At 45.1% G+C, this 24189-nt stretch overlaps 1 protein-coding gene across 1 annotated transcript in view; it reads left to right on the top strand.

The window, feature by feature from the left end:
* Window positions 1–3490: 3490 nt before the first annotated feature.
* Window positions 3491–24189, top strand: part of ARHGAP25 (Rho GTPase activating protein 25) — an 86970-nt gene continuing 66271 nt past the window's right edge. Inside the window, exon 1 of the mRNA XM_022566557.2 lies at window positions 3491–3851. Within this exon, the coding sequence (XP_022422265.2) occupies window positions 3791–3851 (61 nt within the window). The 5' untranslated portion in view covers window positions 3491–3790. The remainder of the gene's footprint in view (window positions 3852–24189) is intronic.

Genomic DNA, 24189 nt, shown 5'->3' with positions numbered 1-24189 from the left:
AAACAAAGTCAGCTTGTTCACGAACATTCCACCAAAGTCCAGTAAAAATTAAGCCCTTAATTAATGGTTGGCGTTCAGTAAGCAAATAGATGAATGAAAGTCTGCTTTTCCTTTTGCTATGGCAGATGCTGGTTCAAACTTGGGAACCAGACGAGACATCTACAGTTCTTCATTTTCTGAAGGTCAGGAATCGGGGAGCAGTGCTGCAGCGACGCTGCCTGTCACCCCTACCCAAGCAGCTGACTGCTCCAGGGCAGGCTTTTCGGAGGGACGGCAGCTGCGCTGGGCCTTTCCAGGGGTGCTTTTCTTCTGGCTGCCTTTCCAAGTATTCATGAACAACTTCCCCATCAGTCACGAGATTTTCCCAAGACTTACGGGAACCTACCCTGAAGAGTAAGGGAAGTTCTCTCCATGTTTCTAAATGCTACCTTCAAGATATTTTCAGAGTTCTTGGGTTTAAGGTCCCAGGATTGAACCTTTGCATGATGTCAAGTTCCCTGTGGAGATGTTGCTGGGCTGGGACTCGGGATGGCTAGCCACACCTGCCTCCACCCCAAGTCAGGATAGAACAGAGAAGTGCTCTTTGGGTCAGGCAGGCAGTAATGCCGAGCGGGCGCTCCGAAGTCTCCAACTGAATAAGTTCAGAGGAATCCAGCACGCCTGGGGTGCTTGGAGGGTAGCTGAGCCGTGATGGATTGGAGTATTGGTCAGCAAACATTTACTCCTTTTCCCCCTATCCCCCACCCCCGGGTTGTGTGTACTTCCTGTTTCACTGACTTTGGACTTGGTCACGTGATGTGTGTTGGTCACTAGAATATGAGCAGATATGATAAGAGCAGAGGCTTTAAATAGGCTTATGTGGTTCTTCCCTCTTACACTCCTTTCATTCACAATGAGAAGAATATGCCTCAGGTCACCCCTGCTCTTTCAGCCTGGTCCCCCGGATATCAGTTTTTTTTTTTTTTTTTTTTTTTTTTTTGCGGTATGCGGGCCTCTCACCGTTGTGGCCTCTCCCGTTGCGGAGCACAGGCTCCGGACGCGCAGGCCCAGCGGCCATGGCTCACGGGCCCAGCCGCTCCGCGGCATGTGGGATCCTCCCGGACCGGGGCATGAACCTGTGTCCCCTGCATCGGCAGGCGGACTCTCAACCACTACGCCACCAGGGAAGCCTGATATAAGTTTTGGACAGTTTAGTTTGAGGTGGTTATTTGTTATATAAGCAGAGATGTGTATGATTTGGGGTTCAGGAGGCAGTCTGGGGTGAAAACCTACATTGGATGGATCAGTAGATGCATGGCATTTAAAGCCTTGAGACAGATGAGCTCACCAAGGTGTGGGTATAGATGGAAGTGTAGTCCAGTGAGTGAATCCTGGTTTCCTTCACTGTTAAGAGGTCAGGGAGGTGAGACGGAATCAGCAAGGAAATGGAGATGAAGCAGAACGACAGGCAGACAACCACACCAGTGAGGAGCCCTGGGAGCCAAGTGGAGAGAGGGCTTGGGCTTGGAGAAAGGAATCAAATGTGTCAAAGTGAGATGACGTGTGGAATTGACCAGTGGGTTCAGTGACAGGGATGTGGTTGATGTCCTTGATCAGAATATATTCGGTGGAGTCATGGGAGCAAAAACATCAACCAAAAAGGTTCAGGAGAGAATAGTAGGACAAGTGTTTGCAAGTATAGACAATTCTTATGAAAACTTGGCTCAGAAATGAAGGAGAGAAATGGGGCTGTAGCCAAAGGGGGAAATGACATCGAGAGAGATTTTTTAAACTATAGTATATAAAAGAATAAGTGTGGGGCTTCCCTGGTGGCACAGTGGTTGAGAGTCCGCCTGCCGATGTGGGGGACACGGGTTCGTGCCCCGGTCCGGAAGGGTCCCACATGCCACGGAGCGGCTGGGCCCGTGGGCCATGGCCGCTGGGCCTGCACGTCTGGAGCCTGTGCTCCGCAAAGGGAGAGGCCACAGCAGTGAGAGGCCTGCGTACCGCAAAAAACAAAAACAAAAACAAAAACAAAAAACAAAAAGCAAAAGAATAAGTGTGAATGCTGGTGGCAATGATCCAAGAGAGAGAAGAAACTGATGAAGCAGTAAAGATAGAGGAGTGACGACACAGCTTATCCTTCGGAACTGAGAGAAGATTGAGTGTGTGAGCTTCCATGCATGGAAGTGAGGGCGCTACAGTGATGGGAGCTTGCAGACGTTCTCCTCCAGTTGCATCAACTTTCTCAATGGAACAGGAAGCCAGGGCATCAACAGAGTGAGTACATGGAGGCAAAGAAGAAAGTATAGCAGAGTCATCCAGGAGGGCTGAAGAATGAATGGACCAAGGATGCGTAGCTCATATTCTGGCCAGTAGTGACTCTTGTGAGCGCTCTTACCTACTATCTTATTAGTCCCATTACCTTATAGCCTTATTAGTCTTGTTATCTACTCTCTTTAATAAGCCTCATGATAGCCCTCTGAAGTAGGTCCTATTATTTGCCTCATTTATAGATGAGAATATTGAAGCACAGAGTAGTCAAGAAACTTATCCAAAGTCACACAGCAAGAAAGTGGTTGGGCCAGGATTTGAACACAGGCATTCTGGCTCTTGGACCAAATACTTAATCACTAGGTCAGTCTGGCCCAGTTGAACATACGAAAGCCTGTCATAGAACTGAACTAAATGGAACAAGGGTTGAACTGATGTTTGTGGTGTAACCGCTATGCATCCAGCTCTGTACTAGATGCCTTCACAGCTCTGTGCAGTCACGGTTATTATCAACCCATTTTACTGCTAAGCATACTGAGGCCCAGAGAGATTCAGTTGCTTGTTAAAAGCTGCAGAGCTAGGAAGTGGAAGAACTGAGTTGTGAACACGTATCAGTCTGATTCCCAAACCCACACCCTGTACACAGGGTCAAAGAACCATTATAACACTTAAGTGGGTCTACCCAGCTAAAGCTCACTTATTAGCTAAATACGTCAGAACCCTCCTGACATCAGGCTGAGATCACTTGGAACCTTTGTCCTGAGTAGGTGGAGAACTTACTATGTGGGCCTTATAGCAGGAAGAAGGTGACTAAAAGAAGGTGATCTAAACGAAGGTGACTTTGGGGGAAAGCCCTTTGTCTTATTGACCGTTTTTGTAAGCCCACTCTGTTCAATGAGAAGGGAGCCTTAGAGGTAGATGGCCAGAGTCTTAGAATTTTCTCTTCTTTTTCTTTTAATCAAACCTCTAGGCTTATAACCCAACAGCACTCACTCTACTTATATAAGCATTTCCAAAAACCATTTTCTCAAGAAAGAGATTATAATGTATCATTACGCTGAACAACCACCCACTTCCTCAAATGCAAGGAAGCAGACAGCTAAAAAAAAAAAAAAAAAAAAAAAAAAAAGCCAAGAGGCATCCGTTGTTTATCACGACCTCGCCTCAGTGAGGCCTGAGATTCTTTTGAACAGGAGCTTTGCTTCCCATGACGCAGAATGAAGTGTCAACTGGGATATTTCTGGTAATACTGAAAGCAGGAAAAGCAGGGTGCACACTTCATGAGGTACCAGCCCCCCGAGGGACCGTGGGCAGGTTTGGGTGCCATCCCCGGTGACAGATGGATGGACCTTTCATCTGAGAAAGGAGAAGACATGCTGGCAGATCAACCTCAAACCCAAGATTGCTTGTGAAGCAATCGTAAAGGGGAAAACACACACACACAAGCTTGTGAGGCAAGAAGATCAAAAAGCCAAGAAGGGCGTGAATTGAGGCAGACTCCCTGCTTCAGCAGCAACTCACCCAAACCAGAAGCAGAATGTCCCTGAAGTTGCCAAGAAACTGGGATTTCAACCTGCGAGGGGAGGCTGGGAGAATAGGTATGGTCAACGTCTTTTTGCTGCCTTTGTGGTTCTCATACTTGAGTTCCCACCATTTGCATGTCGGTCTGCAGGGAGCATAGTCTACTTAAAAATGAATCTGTCGGCAGAGCTGGGTTTGGGGTAAAATTTGCATTCAAACTGATATGATGGCTCAGAGTTCCCAAGTGCTGGGGAGGGGTTCTTTTTTGTTTGGAGGTGGAGGGAATGGAGCTCCTTGGTGTGTGGGATCTGGGGTACTTGGGATGGACTAAGGCTACAGATCTCACAAAACATGGTGAGTTTTTCTCTGTTTATCATGGAAGGATAATTTCCCTCCTGTTTGGACACTCATCCGTATTTTGAGTGGATTTTGGTAGGAGTCTTTGGAAATGCTTGATCTGTAAAGGAGTGCAAGGTGTTCTGTTTTGTGAGCCCACTGGGTCCCCAGACATTCTCTGTGGACTCGGGGCTAAGGTGGTGTTACTTGTAGCAAAAAGTAAATAGTGTGGACAAGACAGGAATATAGAGACCTTTGAAGGTATAACAAAGACACGTTTAATTAAAGGGACAGAATACATTTTAGATTAATTACTTTAGGGGACTGTGGTATGTTTTCTGAGATATTCTGGCCTTTAATTCATACCTCTTCTCATTAATGATGTTGGTGATACACTGATGTTTTTAAAATTTTTTTATTGAAATATAGTTGAGTTGCACTGCTGTGTTGGTTTCAGGTGTACAGCAAAGTGATTCAATTGTACATGTATATAAACATATATATTCTTTTTTTACGTCATCTTCCATTATATGTTATGACAAGATATTGAGCATAGTTCCCTGTGTTATACAGTAGGTCCTTGTTGGTAATCTATTTTTTATATAGTAGCGTGTATATTTCAATCTGAAACTCCTAATTTATTTCTTCCCTGCCCTTTCCCCTTTGGTAACCATAAGTTTGTATTCATGTCTGTGAGTCTATTTCTGTTTTGTAAATAAGTTCATTTGTATCATTTTTTTTAAGATTCCACATGTAAGCGATATCATATGATATTTATCTTTTTCTCTGGCTTACTTTACTTAGTACGATAACCTCTAGGTCCATTCATGTGATACACTGATTTTAATCTGTTCTATAATTGTTATCATGAGTTTCTTTATATGGGTTCCGTCTACTATTAAATTGACCCCAGTAATTTAGAATAGAGCAGTTGGGCTGGAAATGATTCCCTGTGTTTTGCCCTTATGCTTGTATAGTGAGATAACTTCCTTGTTAATGGACATAGATAAGTATTAAGGTGTTTCTAATGGCTAGGAAAAGTTTTGCTTGGAACAGTTTTAAACCTGGGCCTCTAACAGTGGTTAATGAGCTACTAAAGCAAGGGGTCCACTGCAAAGTCACATGTCTGAGTGTTAATGATATAGGTCTGAGAAAGAAGTTGAAAGAAAATTGAGAGTAATCAGAGAAGCCATTTATCTTGGTAACCAGGGAGGATTAGTGGTCCCTAACCAAGCTGGGAATCATCGAAGGTCGGTTCAGAGAATGAGAGATTTTACATAATCAGAGGTTTTTCTCCTAACTACTGTTGATATCAATGTACTTGGCCAATGCTCATTCTGTTGTATGTCATAAAAAATTTGTTTTTAGAAGTAAAACTTCTATGATTCTGTTCCTTTTGAAAATGTCTTGCTTCTCTTTACATGGGGTCATTCTACCCTCTCACCATCCGTGTTTGAACAAGTCTTATTCTCCTTCTTTTAAAAATGGAAGCTTGAGACATTAATGGTTAAATGATTAATTGATTAAATGGTTAACTGATTTTTTTTTCAGGGATAGAGGACGTTACCACATTAGAGTGAAGGTCTGCATAATCTCAGACCTGGGATGAGGTTGGGTAGATTTCATGATTTCTACCAACGTTTCTTAAAACATGGTCCCATAGTTAGCCTGTGTTGGAAGTCACAAGTGCTCACTAAAAATGCAGATTCCTGGGCATCACCCTGACTTGTAAAATCAGAATCTTTGAAGGGAGATTCAAGCATCTGCAATTTAATAAGCTCCCAGTCCTCCGTCTCACCTGATCAGGAAGTCCGGCTGTGGTCTAGGTTAGTAGACTTGGACGATTACCATTCATTTAGCATAGAGCATGGTGCTTGGTCCTAGTGGGCACACAACAAATATTTGTTGACTGAATGAATGATTGAGTACAAGCAGATATTATTTTGTATTTTTTAATGAAAAAAATCATAATTACAGAATGAAATACAGGGGAGCCCTTGTCATTATCCATGCCATTTACAAGTTTGTCACCCCAAGAGATTGAACTGCAGCCAGAATACTTTTTGTGAGTGTCACGTTGATGAGAATTCAGATCACAGGCTGAGCCTGTAAGAGTCATTGACTCAACCATGGGACCTCTGGTCCCTTCTCCAGCACCCTGTGTCCAGGTGTGACTGTAGGAACTGACTTAAGAATAACCAAAGAAGCTCACGTCTATCAAAAATTGTGTGGAGCTGGGAGTCATGACCTGTGGTTTTTCCAGACTGGGCTAGTCAGGAGTAGGTCTGGGTTTCTCAGTCTGGACACTACAGATATTTGGGGCTGGTTAGTTCTCAGTGATGGAGGCTATCCTGTGCATTATAGGATGTTAGCAGCATCCTCAACCTCTATCCACTAGATGACAGTAGCACTCCCCTACCACTATCAGTTGTGACAACCAAAAATATCTCCAGAAGTTACTGGATGTCTGGGGAGAGATATCTCTCCTAGTTGAAAACCACTGGAATAGATCATCACCAAGAGGGTGTGCTTATCAGGTCACTTGGGACTGGAATCCAAGTATTACCTCATGATTCATTGTCAAGGTCAACTTTCAAGAGGCTCTTAGTAAGATATAACTTCAGGGAATGGGCAGTGCCCTAGGAGGACACCAGGTTCAGCACTTAACTTAGGGAAATAGCAAGACACTGATCCATGATGTGTCCCAGGAAGCGGCTCCAACGTCTTTTTGGTGAGCGGCACTTCTAGTTCCCTCTGAATCTTGTGAGTGCTGAGCCAGGGCTGGAATGAAAGTGGAAGTCTCCGAGAGAGGGTGGAGGACTCTCTGTCCTTCCATCTCAGAGAGTGGGGAGGGCCCCAGTGGCTGGGAGGCTGACCAGAGACCACACAACGGGTCTGCAAGCGGTGGGAGAATGTGACCCAAGCTACCCTGCGTCTGACCTATTGGTCCTAGGAGGGAACAGGGGTTGGAGGCAAGGGAAACGCAGAGCCAACAGACTTGACTTGAGGTGGAGCCAGGAGCACATACTTCTTCCTTCGATCCTTTGTCATCTTCAATTTTAGTCCAATAGTTAAAATCACGATAGCCTTCCATTTCTTTCATGTAGTGTTACTCATATTTTTTACTCTTTCATTTATTTGTCTTTCTAACTGAACTGTAAGCCCTAGAGGGTGGGTTCTAGGATGCAGTGTCCTTTCTTGCACACTGTCCAAGGGTATGGCACATCCGGAGGCTGGCATGTAGGTGCTCTATTGAGAGGGTATTGACCATCCAGGGAAAGCCCTTCCTGCCCGGCTGCTGGGGAGGGCTTAGTTGGAAGATCTCTGGGTGAATTTCAGGACCACCCACATTGTATCCAGTTGCAGGCACTATTACATTTTTCTCTGCTCCCCTAAGCCAAATGAGGGGAAAATAAGCCCTAGAGAGCATATGACTCTGAGATACATTAAAAAAGTGACTTTGGAGGGACAGTTGTTTTCAACTTTTTTTTACCCTCTGAAATTCAATGTTGAAAAAATATTATCCAGAAACAAAAATTCTTTATTCTAATCTCCCAAGTAGTGAAGTGAAAAACAACAGTAGTGGAGGGCTTTTTTCCACTTGATAAATCATTATTTGTCTGATATGGGATCTAGTTTTGCTCTTTAGAAAATCAGAGTAAAGGGAATAAAAATATTTGTTACTTAAGACTCTGTAACTAGACCAATTTCCAATGTAGGTTATTATTCTTGTTAAAAGCTGTCAGATTTGAAAGTACAGTTTTAGATAAACAGATGCATAGATAGATACAGAGATCCACAGAGACAGAGAGAATTGAATATATAAATAAGTCCTATGAATCAAAAAATAGTTTAAAAAATGAAGAAACAACATGAATAGGCATTTTACAGGATAGGAATAATACTGCCAATAAATATATGGAAATATGGTTGATCACAGTAATAAGGAAATGTAAATTAAAAGCACAATGACATACCTAACCTCACCCACCAAAATTGCTAAAATGAAAAATTCTGACAATACCAAGTGTTGTCAAGGACACGGAGCAATAGGAACTCTCAGACACTAAGAATAAAACAATTTTGGAAAACAATTTAGCATTGCTCAGTGAAACTGATGATGTACAAACTCTGTGAAGCAGCCATTTCCCTCTGGAGACTGGCCCCTGGAGAAGCTATTGTGTATATGAACAAGAAGAGATGTACGGAAGTTCCATAGTAGTATTTCTTGAAATAACAAGGGGCAGGAAACAACCCAAGTGCCCATCAATAACAGAATAGAAAAATAAATCGTAGTATCTTTATAAAATGTAATGCTACCCAAGAGCAAAAACGAATTAATTGTGGTCATATATTTCAATGAGTCTGAATAGCAAAAACTTAATTTTAGGCAGAAAAGGGAAGTCACAGAAGATCAGAATGGGGATTCATTTACAGGAAGCTTAAAAACTGTGTACGTATATGGCAAAACTATAAAGAAAAATGAGGAATTGATTAATATAAAGTTCTGGATGGTTGTTACTTCTGTAGGGAAAAGAAAGGGAGATGCATTTGGGAAGCTCCAAATGTACCTAACTAACGTTATTGGTAGTAACACGAGAAGTTATTTTATTGTTGTATATAAAATGAACAAAGAAACGAACGCGTAAATAAACACTCAAAAATCTGGAAGGAGATATACAATTTGTTGATACAGTTGACCCTTGAACAATGGGGGTGTTAGGGGCGCAGGACCCTCCCTCCCCATTCCATGCAGGCAGAAATCTGAGTACTACTGTCTCTGCCTCAGAAACAAAGGAACTGATAAATGACTCACTCAAGGGGGCAAGATGTTGAAACAGCAAAAGATCTCCAATCGAACACAAACTTTTCGCTGCACTTAAAGATCTGTAAAATGAAAACACAGGAACTATATTTATCAAAAAAATTCACCTATAAGCGGACCTGCGCAGTTCAAACCTGTGTTGTTCAAGGGCCAACTGGAGTAGCTAATTATGGGTGAAGGATTTATGGGTGAGGTATAACCACACATGTATGTATTATTACTTTATAAGTATTTTCCAGAGTTTCTATAGTGAACAAGTATTAACTACATGATTAAGAATACTCAAAGCTAAAACAAATTCCAGTGCTTGGCCAGGCGTGTTGGCACAAGGTCTGGTGGCACATGCTCTTTGGCAGTCGGCAGCCAGGTGCCAAGCCCTCCTGCAGCTGCAGAGGTTGCAACCAGCCAGGACCTACACGTGGTCATCGGCAAGATGCTCACTATAGGGGTGTTGGAAAGATCCTGGGACTGGTTAAGCAGACTAAGTTGGTGATGATGGTCCCATCACACACAAGACAGCATGAAAGAAAAAATGCCTCTCATGAGGCAGCTCTGTGGTTGTTCCATTGGATAGAGGAGAAGGGAGTGTGTAAAGAGCTAATGTGAAGCCTCAGCGTTGGCACAGCAATTGAGACAAAAGGGCACCCGTGGAGACTCAGGGAAATACCACAGGGAGAGCCAGGGTGAGGTGCAGGCCAATGGGACAGATTCCAGCCTGGGGGTGGTATGTAAGTTTTGTGGAGTCCCCAGAGGGGAACTGAGATATGGGAGTTACAAAGAGAGAAAATAATTTACATTTCTTGTCTTATGCTTTACTCATCACCATTTTTCTTCTTGAAAGCTTTTTTTGTTCTTCCTTTGAATACGTTCTAAAAAATCAAAATCACTTTACACACACACACACAAAATGACACCCATAGGTCTGGCAAGCAAATCTAAAGGCAGTCCTGCTCTCTGCTCCTCCAAGGCTTACAGGCTAGCGTGGCATAGACAGAGAAACAATTACAGAACATCAAGACCAGTCCTATGATAACAGCCGTAGGAGTCACAGGAGGGCTCCTAGGAATCGGCATGCTGGTCCCGCCACCTCTCTCCCCAACACTGCCATTCATTTTTATCTATATATCTATAGATAAAAGATATCTATAGATACATCCTTAAGATATAGATGTGTATGTTCTTCAGTGAGTCCCAGACTTGCCGACCTTCTCAGACTGATTTTCCTGTACATGGTCCCTGTTCTTTTGGAGAAGAAAAAACTCTATAATTTTGTGTAGCTCCTCCTTGTGAAGGGATTAGACCTGCCCGCTTACTCTTGCCACAGGTGCTTCCCCAAGCAGACGCACGCACACTCTAGACCCCAGCCATGTCCTTTTCAGTTCCCTGCCCTTTCTCATCCACCTGGAGCCCTCTCTACTCAGGGCTCCCTTACTACCACCCGATTCCTGCCCGTGCTTTAGCCCACACTTTGTCTCCCTTGAGGGACTGGCGTGCTTCCTCGTTTCTGTTAAGACAGCTGTGAAACTCATTGTATTTCTCTTTTTGTCTTGGCTGCTGGGAAGCTCAGAGCTAAATTAGGCTCTATCACATTTCAGTCACAGTGTAGACATCTTGTCCCCTGGGAGACCTTGAGTCTACCTATCACTGGAAGGAGAGTGTAACAATCTTTTCCCAGGCCATTTAAACAGAGGGACTCACAGATCTAGAAACTGTGGACTTCCTTTGCAGTGAGCTCAGTGAAGTCTCTTGAACTTGAGAGATTTGAGTCAAACCTACCAACTGATCGATTGGCTTTTATCTTTTTAATTAATTAATTAATTAATTTTAAACATCTTTATTGGAGTATAATTGCTTTACAATGGTGTGCTAGTTTCTGCTGTATAACAAAGTGAATCAGCTATACATATATATATATGTATATATATATATATATATATATATATATATATATATATTCCCATATCTCTTCCCTCTTGCGTCTCCCTCCCTCCCACCCTGCCTACCCCACCTCTCTAGGTGGTCACAAAGCATGGAGCTGATCTCCCTGTGCTATGCAGCTGCTTCCCACTAGCTATCTATTTTACATTTGGTAGTGTATATATGTCCATGCCACTCTCTCACTTTGTCCCAGCTTACCCTTCCCCCTCCCCGTGTCCTCAAGTCCATTCTCTAGTAGGTCTGCGTCTTTACTCCCATCTGCTTGGTTTTTAAACAAAGAAATTTCTCCTTAATCAGTAATGTGCAACCCCAGCGCTCTAGGCCCTCTCTGGAGAGAATTAACTCGAATTGCCTGTAAAAAGTGGCACCGACAGAAGCTTGACTAAGGGATGAATTGCCCATTGGCTTTTCTTGATAAGAGTGTAGGAGTGCAGGAAGGTGTGTGTGGTACAAAAGAGAGTGCGTGAGCTTGGGACCCCTTTGCTGATTTGCAGTAAATCCCAGTAAAACATTCACTTAATTATTAAACAGAATTAATAATATGTATGTTGAGAGGAAGAAAACATTTCACGCACATAACACGTTAGGTGTTTAGCAAACACCTGTTTCCTTTCTTTATAGATAATCTGATTTCTAACCTCAGATCAAACTAGAAGCTGTGCTTGGGCTACATTACCTTGGCATCCTTACAGATGGTCTCACTAAGCTGCATTTTACTGTCACACCATCAGTTTTAATCATCACCGCAGGTAACGATTTCATGAAATCTGCTCCTGATTATTTTGTAAAAATGAGAACAAGAAATGAACAATGCAGGTGACTCCTACGTGTAACCCTAGGTGAGAAAATTCACTGAGATTTCAGTGCTCTTACTTTGTCTCCTTTGAGGGACTGGCATGCTTCCTCCTTTCTGTTAAGACAATTGTGAAACCTATTGTTTTTCTTTTTTTGCCTTGTCTGCCAGGAAACTCAGAGCTAAATTGAAGCTCAATCACAACTTTTACCCATTCAATTAGCAGACTTATATTTTCCTTTGTCTTTGGTATAAATTTATGTGTTCATTGCAAATGAGTTTTCTATTTGAAGATGAAAAACCCATGAAGTCTTTTAAGGAGAGAGTGTAAGTATATGCAATCTATCAGTAAACAACTCCTCAGGTAGCCTGTGAATAAATTTCATACTTATTAGTGGCAACTGGGCATTATAATTTTTCTAAAAACAGTGTTCAAAGAACATGGGTGCTGAGAATCAATTCTTTTAGTTCATAAATGAAAACACAATTCTATGACCACTCATATTTTATTTTATTTATTTATTTTTTTTGCGGTACGCGGGCCTCTCACTGTTGTGGCCTCTCCCATTGCGGAGCACAGGCTCTGGACGTGCAGGCTCAGCGGCCATGGCTCACGGGCCCAGCCGCTCCGCGGCATGTGGGATCTTCCCGGACCGGGGCACGAACCTGTGTCCCCTGCATCGGCAGACGGACTTTCAACCACTGCGCCACCAGGGAAGCCCCACTCATATTTTTTTGCTAGTTATATGTAATGATGGTGGCTTCAGTACACCGAAGCCGATCATTTTCATTTCATTCATTCATTCATGTAACATGTATTTGTTCACCTCTACACGACAGGTTCTTTTCAAGGAACATTCTCAATATTGTGCCCTGTGACAGCTGCTTCACTTCATCCTTATGCTACTCACCCACCTCCAAAATGTGTACACACAGATGTTCCAGATGGGGCTGGTGATACTCTACCGCTGGAACCCTGGCCTATGGCTTCTGAACCATCTGTAGGCTTCCTTGTTGGTCTGAGAGTTTCAAAGTGAAAGAGGAAGTGGTACAGTATGAAGTTTCTGATGCTGATATAAAATATTTTTTTAATATTTAAAAATGATTTTTATAAAGTTTACCAAAAACATTTCTAACAAAGTCTGAACTAGCTACAGTGACACAAGCCAACTGTGCACAGTATGGTAGTTAGAAAGTTACCTTAAAGTAAATTCCACCGCCACTAGTCGCTAGTCATGTGACCTTGGTTCTCACTTTCCTCATCTGTAAAATGGGCATAATCACAGTGCTAACCCATATGGCTATTGTGACGATTAAAGGAGACGATCTTGGTAAAACCCTTAGCATAATAGCAGACATCCGCGTGTGCTTCGTAAATATCACTTGTCATCATCACTGCCGCCAAGCGCATGACTACAATGTGGGTACGCTATCAACTCCTTCTAGCCAAGTCTTTGGTGAAAGCCCCAGCCAGCAGTGCTAGTTTAGTTTGTCTTGGTCCCGTTTAGCTCTTCTCTTTTTTTCTTTAGACAAATGGCCTTTTCTGCATCTGCTGATCCCTTTTGCTGCCCAGTGTCAGCCCCCGGCTCACCACAGCACTGCTGCTCTGGGGTTGCCTGGCGTGTCTTGTTTCTGACTCCTTCACCTCCAGTCTTTGACTCTGCAGCCCTTCCTTAAGGCATACAAATTTCATCCACTATGTTTACACAGCTACATCACTTTTCATCGTTTGTCCTTTTCCTTTCCTCTTGCTTTTCTTTGTTTTGTTTTGTTTTGTTTGTTTTTGCCATTTCTTTCCTAAGTTGGTAAAGTACCTGAGTTGTGACTTTCCTATAAGGATGAGGAAGGGCTTCTGGTAAGTGTCCTGCAGGATGCTTGCTGTAGAAAGGTCCCTGTCTCCGTGCTGCTGTGATAGGGACCGTTCCTCATACTCTGGGTAGGAAAAGAGTGACTCTGGGCTGTGCATCACCTGGGTGACCCTCCTCCATTGCTGAGGAGCCGCTTCCGCCAGAGCTGCAGACGTCTCCCACTGTCACAAGTATCTCTGGCCATCGAAGTGCATCGAGGTTGCATGCTGTTTGTTTGGGCCTCACTGGGGTCAATGGTTAATGTCTGTGATGTCTTACGTGTGAGTTACAGCAGCAGCAGTTTTGTTTTTCCAGTTCTGTAAGAATCCCACATGTGGCCAACTACTCATTTCCAGGTCGTTATTTTTAGATACAATTGTGAAGAAACAGCAGGACCTTCAAAATGAGACCTCTGTCTTCCTTGGCCTCAGTTCTCCTGTTGCAACCCAAGGGTCCTTGTGAGTGCATTCTCCCCCCTCCTTGCTCTTTTGCAATTTCCTCTGGGCACTTGGTCGTTTAGAACCCAGAAACCCATTTTGCTGGTGGGTGAGGAATCGCACTGGGCTCACAACCCAGAGCTATGATGATCACAGGTACAGAGTAAGTTGGCATCCCCTGTCCATTCTCAGCCAGGGCCCTTTGTGCTCTGTCCCGAGCCCAGCTTGGGCACCAGCCTTCTCCATCTGAGCTGTTCTGAGTTCCCCTGCTCAGCTAGGGTGACCAGCTGTCCCGATTTGCCTGGAACTCAGGGGGTTCCTGAGATATGAGATACTCAGTATGAAACCCAGAAAAGTCACCCTGGTCCCACGCTCTGTGTCTGAGAAAACAAGGCATTTTGAGAAAAGAATGCCATTATTGTAAAAGTGCTCTGTATTATCTATTGAACTGAATTTCCGGTGAGGTCGCACATTTTAGGGTAAAAAAATTATGGGGAATCTTTAAACCTTGAATTGTTGTTCTTTTTTCAGTACTCATGGTTAAAAATCCTTCCAGATTCTTCATTCAGCCTGCCTGAATCTGCCATGCTAGCTTCCTCTCTCTGTTTTTATGAAATTTTAAGTTTCTTGCTCATACTTTCTCAGGAAGGATTGGGAGCCACAGCTGTCAGTCACATAGCAGGGAACTTCTTTCCAGAATCACACAAAAATCCCTGCCTTGTGGAGTCTCTATCTGGCCCCTAGGTTTGCTCTTCTATTTTCTGGATTCATTTCAACTTTACCTGTCCCTCCCCATCACCATGGCCACCACCCTTCTCCTCTTGGAAGCCTTCCTGAATTGGCCAAGTAGGATTAAACCCTCCTTCTTCTGTGACATTGTACCACTTTGCTCATTTGCTCATTGCCCTTCTGTTCTGATTGACACATATTTATCAGACACCTACAATATGCTGGGCACAGTACTAGGCTCAGGATGTAAGAAGATAAAAAAATATTAAGGTCTTGACTTCAAGTAGCTCAATCCCATTGGAGAGACCCTCAAGGTTAGGGTTAAGCAGGGCTCTCTGTAAAGAGAATCAGAAAGTCATAAATGACGTAACTGAGACTGTGACATTTAAAATGCTGACGTAGGGTTTGTTCCGTAACTAAAGTTTCCTTGCCCACTTGAGCCATAACCCCTAAATATCTATAAGGGGCAAGTTTTCACTCGTTAATTAAAACACCCACACACCCACACACACCCCCAAAAGCTTCCAACCCCAGATGGCTATTCTGACTAAGTGCCAGTAGAGGGCGCCCACAGACAACATAACTACATTTCTACCCGTAAACTTGGTCCATTTCCCTTATTTCTCTCCAGAAAGCCCCGGATTTAACCAGTCTCTGGTCATCACAAAGTTATCCCCATATCTCATCCTCTGTGGCCTGAAATGCCCAGCATTATAACGGAAGCGACGGATGATTTAATCACCTTTTGTGTCTTTACAGATACAAAGTAGGGTTCCAGATAAAAAATGTTTCTTGAAAGAAACGGCTCATGGTCCTAAGTAAACCATGTCCTCCCTCATAGCTGTACCATCTCTGAAGTCTCACTTGCAGGCACCCACTCCAGCGATTCTCGGCCCTCAGTCAGTGAGCTCCCATTCCATTGGTTCTACCACTTTTTCACCATCAATCCTCCTTTATGTCCTCTTGACCATAGACTGCTAATTCTGGCATTGCAGAGCTGTGGAACAAACACCCTTAACTCCTCTGCCCCTAACCCTGTTTAAACCCAACAAGCCACTTTCTTGGCACCTGTACATGGTCACCTGAACATTGCTGGGGAAAGTGTGACCACTGAGCTGCCTGGATTTACTTAAAATTTGTGAACCATCATGAGAGGTGGACGTTCAACAGACCCAGACAAGCCTGCTGCGCCTAGCTAGTAAGTTTCCTTTCCTTTTCCCCAAAACATTTTTTCTCTCCTCAAGGCCTTAACACCTATTCCCACTGTCACACTCACTTTTATTTCTTAGAGAAAAGTATGTGCACCTGAATGAGAACCAACTCATTTTGCTACCTACAAGTGCTTCCGTCTACCCATGTCGTCACCTCCAGAACTGCCCTTTGATTTGGGCACGGGGCCACCGTTTGGAGGCCTGGACCTTACAGGGTCCTGCTCTGGTCGGGCTCTAGCTGCCGAGGTGTCTGCCCACCTGTAGCCTGGGCCCTGCTAGCTGTCTAGACCACTCGGGAATGTGAAATTCCCTGCAAGGATAGCCAGAGCTGTTTCCAGGGCCGGCCCGCCTGTCTTCCTGGGTCCTCCTAGTGGTTGTTCTGCAGAAGGTTGATGGCAGGGAGGCCCGGAACAGAGCTTGGATGTCTGGGCTGGCGTGTCGACGTGCATGTGTGTGAGGCCTCTCACTCTGCAAAATGGAGCGAGCGGGCAGTGGGAAGAGAAGAGGTGTGGGGGATAGGATGAGGGGGCCTCCATCTGTATATTCTTGTCATACATTCTCCAGTGTTGGTGGTCACTTGTCTCTTGTCATTCTATAGTCAGCCAAATTAAGGACTGGTGCAGGCCACACTGCCAAGAAGGTCATCGTCAAAGTCACTGATTGTCGGGAACTTGGCCAAGGGTGCATCTATCGCTGTCCTTGTCTCACTCCAGTGCCCTGCGGTGTTTGACACAGTTGGCCATTTCCTCCCAGAAATAATCTCTGGGCTGGCTTGATACCGTACTCTGGGCCTTCCTTACCCCATTAATCACTCTTTTTGAGCTTTCTTTGATGGAGTCTCCGTCTCCACCAGATTCTTAACTTTGAAGTGTCTGAGGCAGAAGTGGCTCCATCATTTGCAGGGCCTGGTGAGGAGTGAAAATGTGGAGCTTCTAGTTCCAAATTATGAAGAATTGCAAGATGGCGGCCACAGAGGATTGTACCAGGTGCAAGGGACCTGGGGTTCAGCACAACCGCACAGGTTGCGTGTCTATGAGGCCAGCTCTGGCCCCAGGGCTCAGTTCCCTCGTCCTCTTCTCTCATCCATCCTCATTTGCTGGGTAGTCTCATCCCTTCCCATGGCTTTAAATCCCGTCTATCCTTTTGTACGTTCGCCCTGGTCTGTCTGCTGGGCTCCAGACTGCTCACCATCTCCACCTGGATCCCTCTCGGGCTTCTCTCTCCCAGTACGTCCGACACAGAGTCCAGAATTGTCTCTCTTCGCATTCCTCCCCACCCAGTTTAGCTGACGTCAATAAAAGACTCTACCTTTCACCCGGTTGCTCAAGCTTCCACCTACGGTCATCTTCCATTCATGTTTTTCTCTACCACCCTGCATCTAATCCACCAGAAAAAATCTTTTGGATTCGTTAGAGATTTGTGTTTCTCATCTGATTATTTTCAATTATCTCTGATACTGTAAACACCATCATTTCTTGCTGAGTCTTCTGCAATTTTTTGCTAACTAGTCTTCCTGCCTCCACTCTTGCCCTGTAGAACAGGGGTCCCCAGCCCCCCGGGCTGCGGACTGGTACTGGTGCGCAGCCTGTTAGGACTGGGGCCGCACAGAAGGAGGCGAGCCGTGGGCCAGCGAGCGAAGCTTCGTCTGCCGCTCCCCATGGCTTCCCGTTGCTCGCATTACCGCCTGAACCATTCTGCCCCCCATGGAAAAATTGTCTTCCACAAAACTGGTCCCTGGTGCCCAAAAGGTTGGGGACCACTGCTGTACAATATACGCTCTGCACCATGGCCAGACTTGATAGCGTTTAAAAGCAGAAATCAACTTGTGGAACGTCTTCTTGAAAACCACCAGTATGAGATTCAAACTAATTATCCCTGCCTGTGGGGTCTGACCCCCAACCCCTTCCCCCAACCCACCTGCCTCTCCTCTGCTCCTCTCACACTGTCCTTCAGCCACGCCCACCTCCTAGTTCCTTAAACACTTGGAGCTCAAGGCCACTTCGGGCCTGTCTGCCACTCTCTCTCTGATATACCCTTACCCAGATCTTACCGTGGTCTTTCCTCCACTCCATTCAGCTTCGGCTCAAATATTTTCTCTTTAAAGAGGTCTTTCCTGACCCTAATACCTAGTATAGCATCCCCCTACTGCAGTCTCTCTTTATCCCATCACCTTATTCTATTTTCTTCACAGCACTTTTGTACCGGAAATGATATTCATTTGTTTTCATGTCTATGGTCTCCACCCCCAGTAGACTATAAGCTCCTCGAAGGCCGGGCTTTGTCTGTTTCCCTCACTTTTTGGCCATTGCTGCAAAGAACAGTGCCTGTCATACAAATAGGTGATCTCGGAGATTTTCGTGGGATAGCTGGGGACTGTCCTGTGGCCTGCTAACTTTGCTTCACCCCAGTGAAATCTGTATGTTACAATAAGACCAACACATGTTTTTCTGCTGCCCTTACTGGTGTGGAGCAATGGTTTGATCCAGAGAGACAAATCTGCCTTTCTTTTGGAGAAGGAAGTAGAGCTTTTGGTTTCTGAAGCTAATTTGGAAGCACATGCGGGTGACTGAGCATCCAGCTATTCTCAAGAGAGGTTGGGACCTAAGTCACGGGGCTTAGGCTGCTGAATAGGTGCCAAGGGATACTTCTCGCTCCTATAATCACAGTCTTTTTTAAAAAATTGAAGTATAGCTGATGTTCAATGTTACATAAGTTACAGGTGTACAATAGAGCGATTCACAATTTTTAAAGGTTACACTCCATTTATAGTTATTATAAAATATTAGCTATATTCCCTGTGTTGTACACTATGTCCTTGTAGCTTATTTTATACATAGTAGTTTGTATCTCTTCATCCCCAAAGTCTTCTTGATGATGGGGATTGAAGTGAGGCCAATGAATTAATCCCTTCACTTCAGACTCAGGGACTGTGGAGACATGTTCAGCAGCCCCAATCCCTCTGCCTCCCCTCTTTTTTTTTTTTTGTTCGGTACGCGGGCCTCTCACCGTTGTGGCCTCTCCCGCTGCGGAGCACAGGCTCCGGATGCTCAGGCTCAGCGGCCATGGCTCACGGGCCCAGCTGCTCCGCGGTATGTGGGATCTTCCCGGACCAGGGCACGAACCCGTGTCCCCTGCATCGGCAGGCGGACTCTCAACCACTGCGCCACCAGGGAACCCCTGCCTCCCCCTCTTTAACTGGATATTGGTTAGCGCTAGGGTTAGGGTTAGGGTATCCAGGGAGCTCCTAAGAGGCGCAAAGCAGCTTTTCTCAGGAAATGGAAATATTAAAGTTGTACATCAGTGTGGTCAGCTAGTCTGGGTGGGTAGCTAAGATGAAGAGCGAGGGGGAGCAATGGAGAGGAGAAAGGAGGAAAGACAGAGGGTGGGAGAGGGACCCAGCAAAGGCAGAGGGAGGGAAAGAGGGTGCAGCAGGTGAGGTGAGTGGAAGACAGGTCTTGCTGTAGGGGAGGATGCTCTTCAAAGCCCTGCAGGTTGGCTTTCAACAACCAGCAGTCAAACTGAATTCATCATCTACGGATTCAGAAAGTTATCCTGCTCTCAAGTAGGGACGACAAAACCGGCTACGCTTGTAACCCTGGACTATTTCGCTGAAACGTCCTTCTACCTTTCCTTTCTTTGGAGAGGCTGAAAAACTCACACCAAGATTTCTCAGACTCCCTCGTAGCCAGGATTCTAGAAATAGATGACGTTCTGCCGGGTCAATTCACTGGTATGCGATCTGGACCGTAGAAGTGAAGGGCAGGCATCTCCCTGTGTCTCCTTGGTTATTGCTGGCAAACAAGATGGGAACCCGTGAGGCTCCTGGACATCGCAGCTCCAGCACCCGCTCTGTGGGGTCTCGGGCATGGGGGGCAATGGCAGCAGCCTCTGCGGGGGGAGCTTACTTGTGGAATTTCCCCAGAGGTGATCTGCCTCTGAGGGAATCAGGTCTGTTTTGCCCTGGTGCCTGAAGGCTGCTCTTTGAGCTCCTCCAAATATTCGATAAACGCTTAAATCCTTAATAGGCAATTCCTACTTCCCAAACTGAACTTGGATGGGTAAGTTTTCATATGTCACCACTGCAGTTTGCACACAACCCTTATCATCTTCTACTCCCAGAATGGTACATTCCACAGACTCCTCCACCAAATGCATCTCCACAGTCCCTGGTGCCATTGACTCCCCAGCAGCCAATAGCAAACCAGAGCCCTCAGGGCAATCCTGCCATTCAAATATTTACAAGAAATTCACCGACAAACAGGAAAATCTACAATAACAAACAGGAAACCTGCCTCCTACAATAACCCCAGCTAGCACTTCTGTGAGTCCTTCAAAGAGAAAGAGTCATCACCCAGTGGCCTTTCATTTCTAGGTTCTCTCTCCACACACCCCCTGTATCGTCCACTCCTAAAGTGGCCAAGATCTTCTCAGTGCTGGTGCTTGGGTGTGCGACCTGGGCAACCGCGCAGGGTCCCCGCGCTTGGTTAGAGGCTCTTGAAATTCTTAATTATTTTTGAACAAGGAGCCCCACATTTTTACTTTGTACTGGGGGCCACAAATTATAGAGTCAACCTTGATGTTTTTCTACCTTGTGTCCCAAGAATGGGGTGATTGTTGAGCCTGACCTTGACCTCTTGACCAGGACCCCTTCCTTCCCCAAGGAGAGCACATCAGTCCTACTAATTCTCTTACCTGTATCTCAGATCCACCCTCTTGTCTTATCTCCAGATTACTGCGAGCTTCTTAACCATTATCCAGCCTCCAGTTCTCACGGTCCTTAACTTATTCTCCACGAGCTCCCCGGTGCCTGCATGTGTTGACAGTTTCATCTATCGGAGCCATCTCCCCAGGGCTCAAGAGAATCACATGAAGATGGCTTCAGGTTCTTGAGCTGAACCTTCCCTACCCCTCCTCTAAATCATTGGTTCTCAAACTTGGCTGCTAAATTCCAACTAGCAGAGACACTGATGTAAGTGGCAAGGGGTCCCATCTTGGTATCTGGCGAAGTCTGGGTTCTGCTGCTGTGGGTGTGGCCAGCATACAGGGCCAGCTGACACTATTTCACCAGCTCTAAGCATGAATTGCTTGTGGGGTAGCCTAGAAGGACTTATTTTTGGCATAACACTGTAGACTCCGAAATTTAAAGACAAATTCTCTTTCCATGTTTTTCATCTCTTCACAGTGTCTCATTCCAGCCCCAAAGGGATTGAGAGATGTTCATCCCCATTCAGAGCCCAGAGACAGGGTAGTGCTTGTAATACTCACTCGGTGAGGTGGGGATGTCGGCCTAATCCCAGCCGGTCTCCTCGCTCCCAACTCAAGCCTCACTGCCAGCCTGCCAGCGACTCTGGCCAGGAAGCACAGGGGGATGAGAAAAAACTCAGGTGTGTAAAACAGGAACTCAGAATTAAGGGTGAAAAGAGAAGGTGGGGATACACAGCATAGATAAATATGTCTAAGGAGCCATACAGACACTTGGCACGTTCTAGAGGACAGTAAAGGGCTTATTACCCTCCAATTGGCATAGGTTTTCTCTTCCTTCTCTCTTGTCTACCCCTGATCTTTTCCCTTTCTGTTCCAAATGGCTTCAGAGTGGCTTGGACAGTAAAGGGCTTATTATCCTCCAACTGGCATAGATTTTCTCTTCCTTCTCTCTTGCCTACCCCTGATCTTTTCCCTTTCTGTTCCAAATGGCTTCAGAGTGGCTTGTGATCATACATGTATTACCCAACAAACATGTCTGTCAGGCCTGTATCCAGTGTTCTTCCCTCTGTGTCCTGGACTGGCTTCAGTAAACGCACAACCCTCCCAAAATTGTATGAAAAATTATATGTGTACGTGCGGACTCTCAAAAGGGTCTATACAAAGGCTAAAACCACTGTTTTACGTTTCCAAGCAACAAACCACTCCCCGCACCCCGCCCCCAGTAAGGAACCCTGTGATAATTAGACACAATGTGGTGGGCACATGGGTCTATCCTCTGTCCTGTCCAAGGGTATTTTCTGGTTGTCGTGTGTAAGAGGGTGGAGGGAGAGAAAGCTGAGTAGAGGGAAAATACCACATGATTCTCTAGTCTACAGCCTTTCCTGGCCCACTGCTCCTGGCCTGGGACAATACATGGGTGACAACTAACTGGGAAATTCTTAGAATTGCTTCTTGTTTCTGACCTGCTGGTCCCGGCATTCTGGACCGCATTCTGGTCCTTGATGTGTAAGCTAAAGCTGACTATGGCCACCAGAGGGCAGCACACTCAGACGCGGCTGGGTCAGGCCTGATGGTCCACCTGGACCTTTGGAGCTGCCTTGGGCAACTGAGCAGGTTCAAGGTCGCCCTGCCATTTCATTAGCTTCAAAATAACGTGACCTTATGCTGTAGATGACTGATTTTGGCCCCCACTGACTGTGTTGGGACAGGGATTTACTGTACTTTCCGTTATCTCACTCGGTCCTTATAAACTTCAGGTGGCAAAATTACCCTTCATATCCTGACAGCTCTAAGGGGGTAAAACTTGGGACTGACGTAAGTAAGCAAAACTTATTAAAGTTCATGGAATCAGCTATGCAAACTGGGGAACATAGGTTACGGTTCTATTTGTTTTGTAGTTGCATAACAACCGCAAACTGTTCTTCAAGATAAAAAGGGAAGAAAAGGGAGATTATGAATTCCATTTCAAGGAGAGACCTGCCATTTCTGCTTCCAAGAGACCTGTGGCCCACGGTCATTTATTTAATGGTAGGCTTCTAGAGGGTAGGTGGCCTTATCATCCCTTTACAGATACATTTAATAGCCTCTTTGGGGCTGTTTTCCCAGCTCCCCCTCTTGGCTTCCAACCCATCTCCATGGGTGGCCACAGGCTTGGCCTTTGCTAGCCTGTCCTTGGACAGAGCTGACTCAAGCTGCAACTAGCTTGTTTTCTCACAGCCTGAGGTTCACAGAGAACGGGCATTTAGAGCTGAGCCTTGCAAATTGTAGGACACTAAGAGGAAGGGCCTTGAACTCTAAGAGCTCAAAACTTGCAAAATCTACCTTGATTTCTAATCATCCTGAGAGCCATGATCTTTTCCCCAAAGTTACCTTAGTTTTTTGAAAGAATATTTTCTTTTTAAAAAATTATACACACATGCACATACATCATTATGTTTATACATGTATGTGTGTGTCCATACTTATATCAGGGTTTCTCAGCCTCAACACTGTTGTCATTTTGGGCCAGACAACAGTTTGCTGTGGCAGCTGCCCTGTGCACGGTGGGGTATTTAGCAGCAACCTTGGACTTCTCCACCTCATGGCAGTAGCAACCCTCCTAGTTGTGACAACCAAAATATCTCTAGACATTGCCAAATATCCCTTGGGGGGTCAAAATGTCCCCAGTTAAGAACAATTGCTTGATCTAATTATTGGTCCATGTATGTATGTATGTATGTGTTGATCTATCGATCTAAGTATCTGTTATCTATCTGTATTAAACCAGCTTGATTCAGAGTCTGTTTTTTTCAGCCAAAAAAAAAGTCTGGTAAGACAATGATAAAACATGCACTATGTAGACTGCTCAAATATGAACACAGCAAGTTAGCAGCAGAACCAGGCCTGGATAATTAAGTCTCCTGAACACCACCCAGTGGGCTTTCTACTACTTCCCACCAAAGAACTCCTTTTCAGGGTATTTAACGCCACCAACTTACCTATCACTGTGCTTTCCCTTGTACTAAAACCCGGAAGCACTGGAATTCAGAGACCGTGTTGATGGGAGGAAACACCCCTGGCCAGGTTCCCTTATTAGTCTGAGACACTAAATTAGTCATCCGGGTGAGGATCATGGTCAGACTTTCTTCGCAGGAGTGTGGGCTCGTTGCTGGGGACAGCATGCCATGAGGTAGACCAGCCTTTGAAGGGGTACCATCCGCCCTCCCTGCTTTCTTACCATCTGGGGAGATTTAGCTTAATATTTTGGTCTTCCCTACATTCCCATGTTTTTTTGAGGCCACTCACCTAATCCAAGTCACTGTGGGATGGTAGAAGTCACTTTCCTTTTTTCCATTCAGAACTTATAACAAACAACCCAATCCAAAAATGGGCAGAAGACATAAATAGACATTTCTCCAAAGAAGATATACAGAATGCCAACAAGCACATGAAAGAATGCTCAACATCACTGATTAGAGAAATGAAAATCAAAACTACAAGGAGGTATCACCTCACACCAGTCAGAATGGCCATCATCAAAAATTCTGCAAACAATAAGTGCTGGCGAGGGTGTGGAGAAAAGGGAACCCTCTTCCACTGTTGGTGGGAATGTAAA

The sequence above is a fragment of the Delphinapterus leucas genome, chromosome 13 (assembly GCF_059928025.1).
Source record: "Delphinapterus leucas isolate spDelLeu-1000000601 "Yukka" chromosome 13, BTC_Dleu_Yukka2, whole genome shotgun sequence".
Lineage (NCBI taxonomy): Eukaryota > Metazoa > Chordata > Mammalia > Artiodactyla > Monodontidae > Delphinapterus > Delphinapterus leucas.
This window is presented reverse-complemented; position numbering and strand designations above follow the sequence as displayed.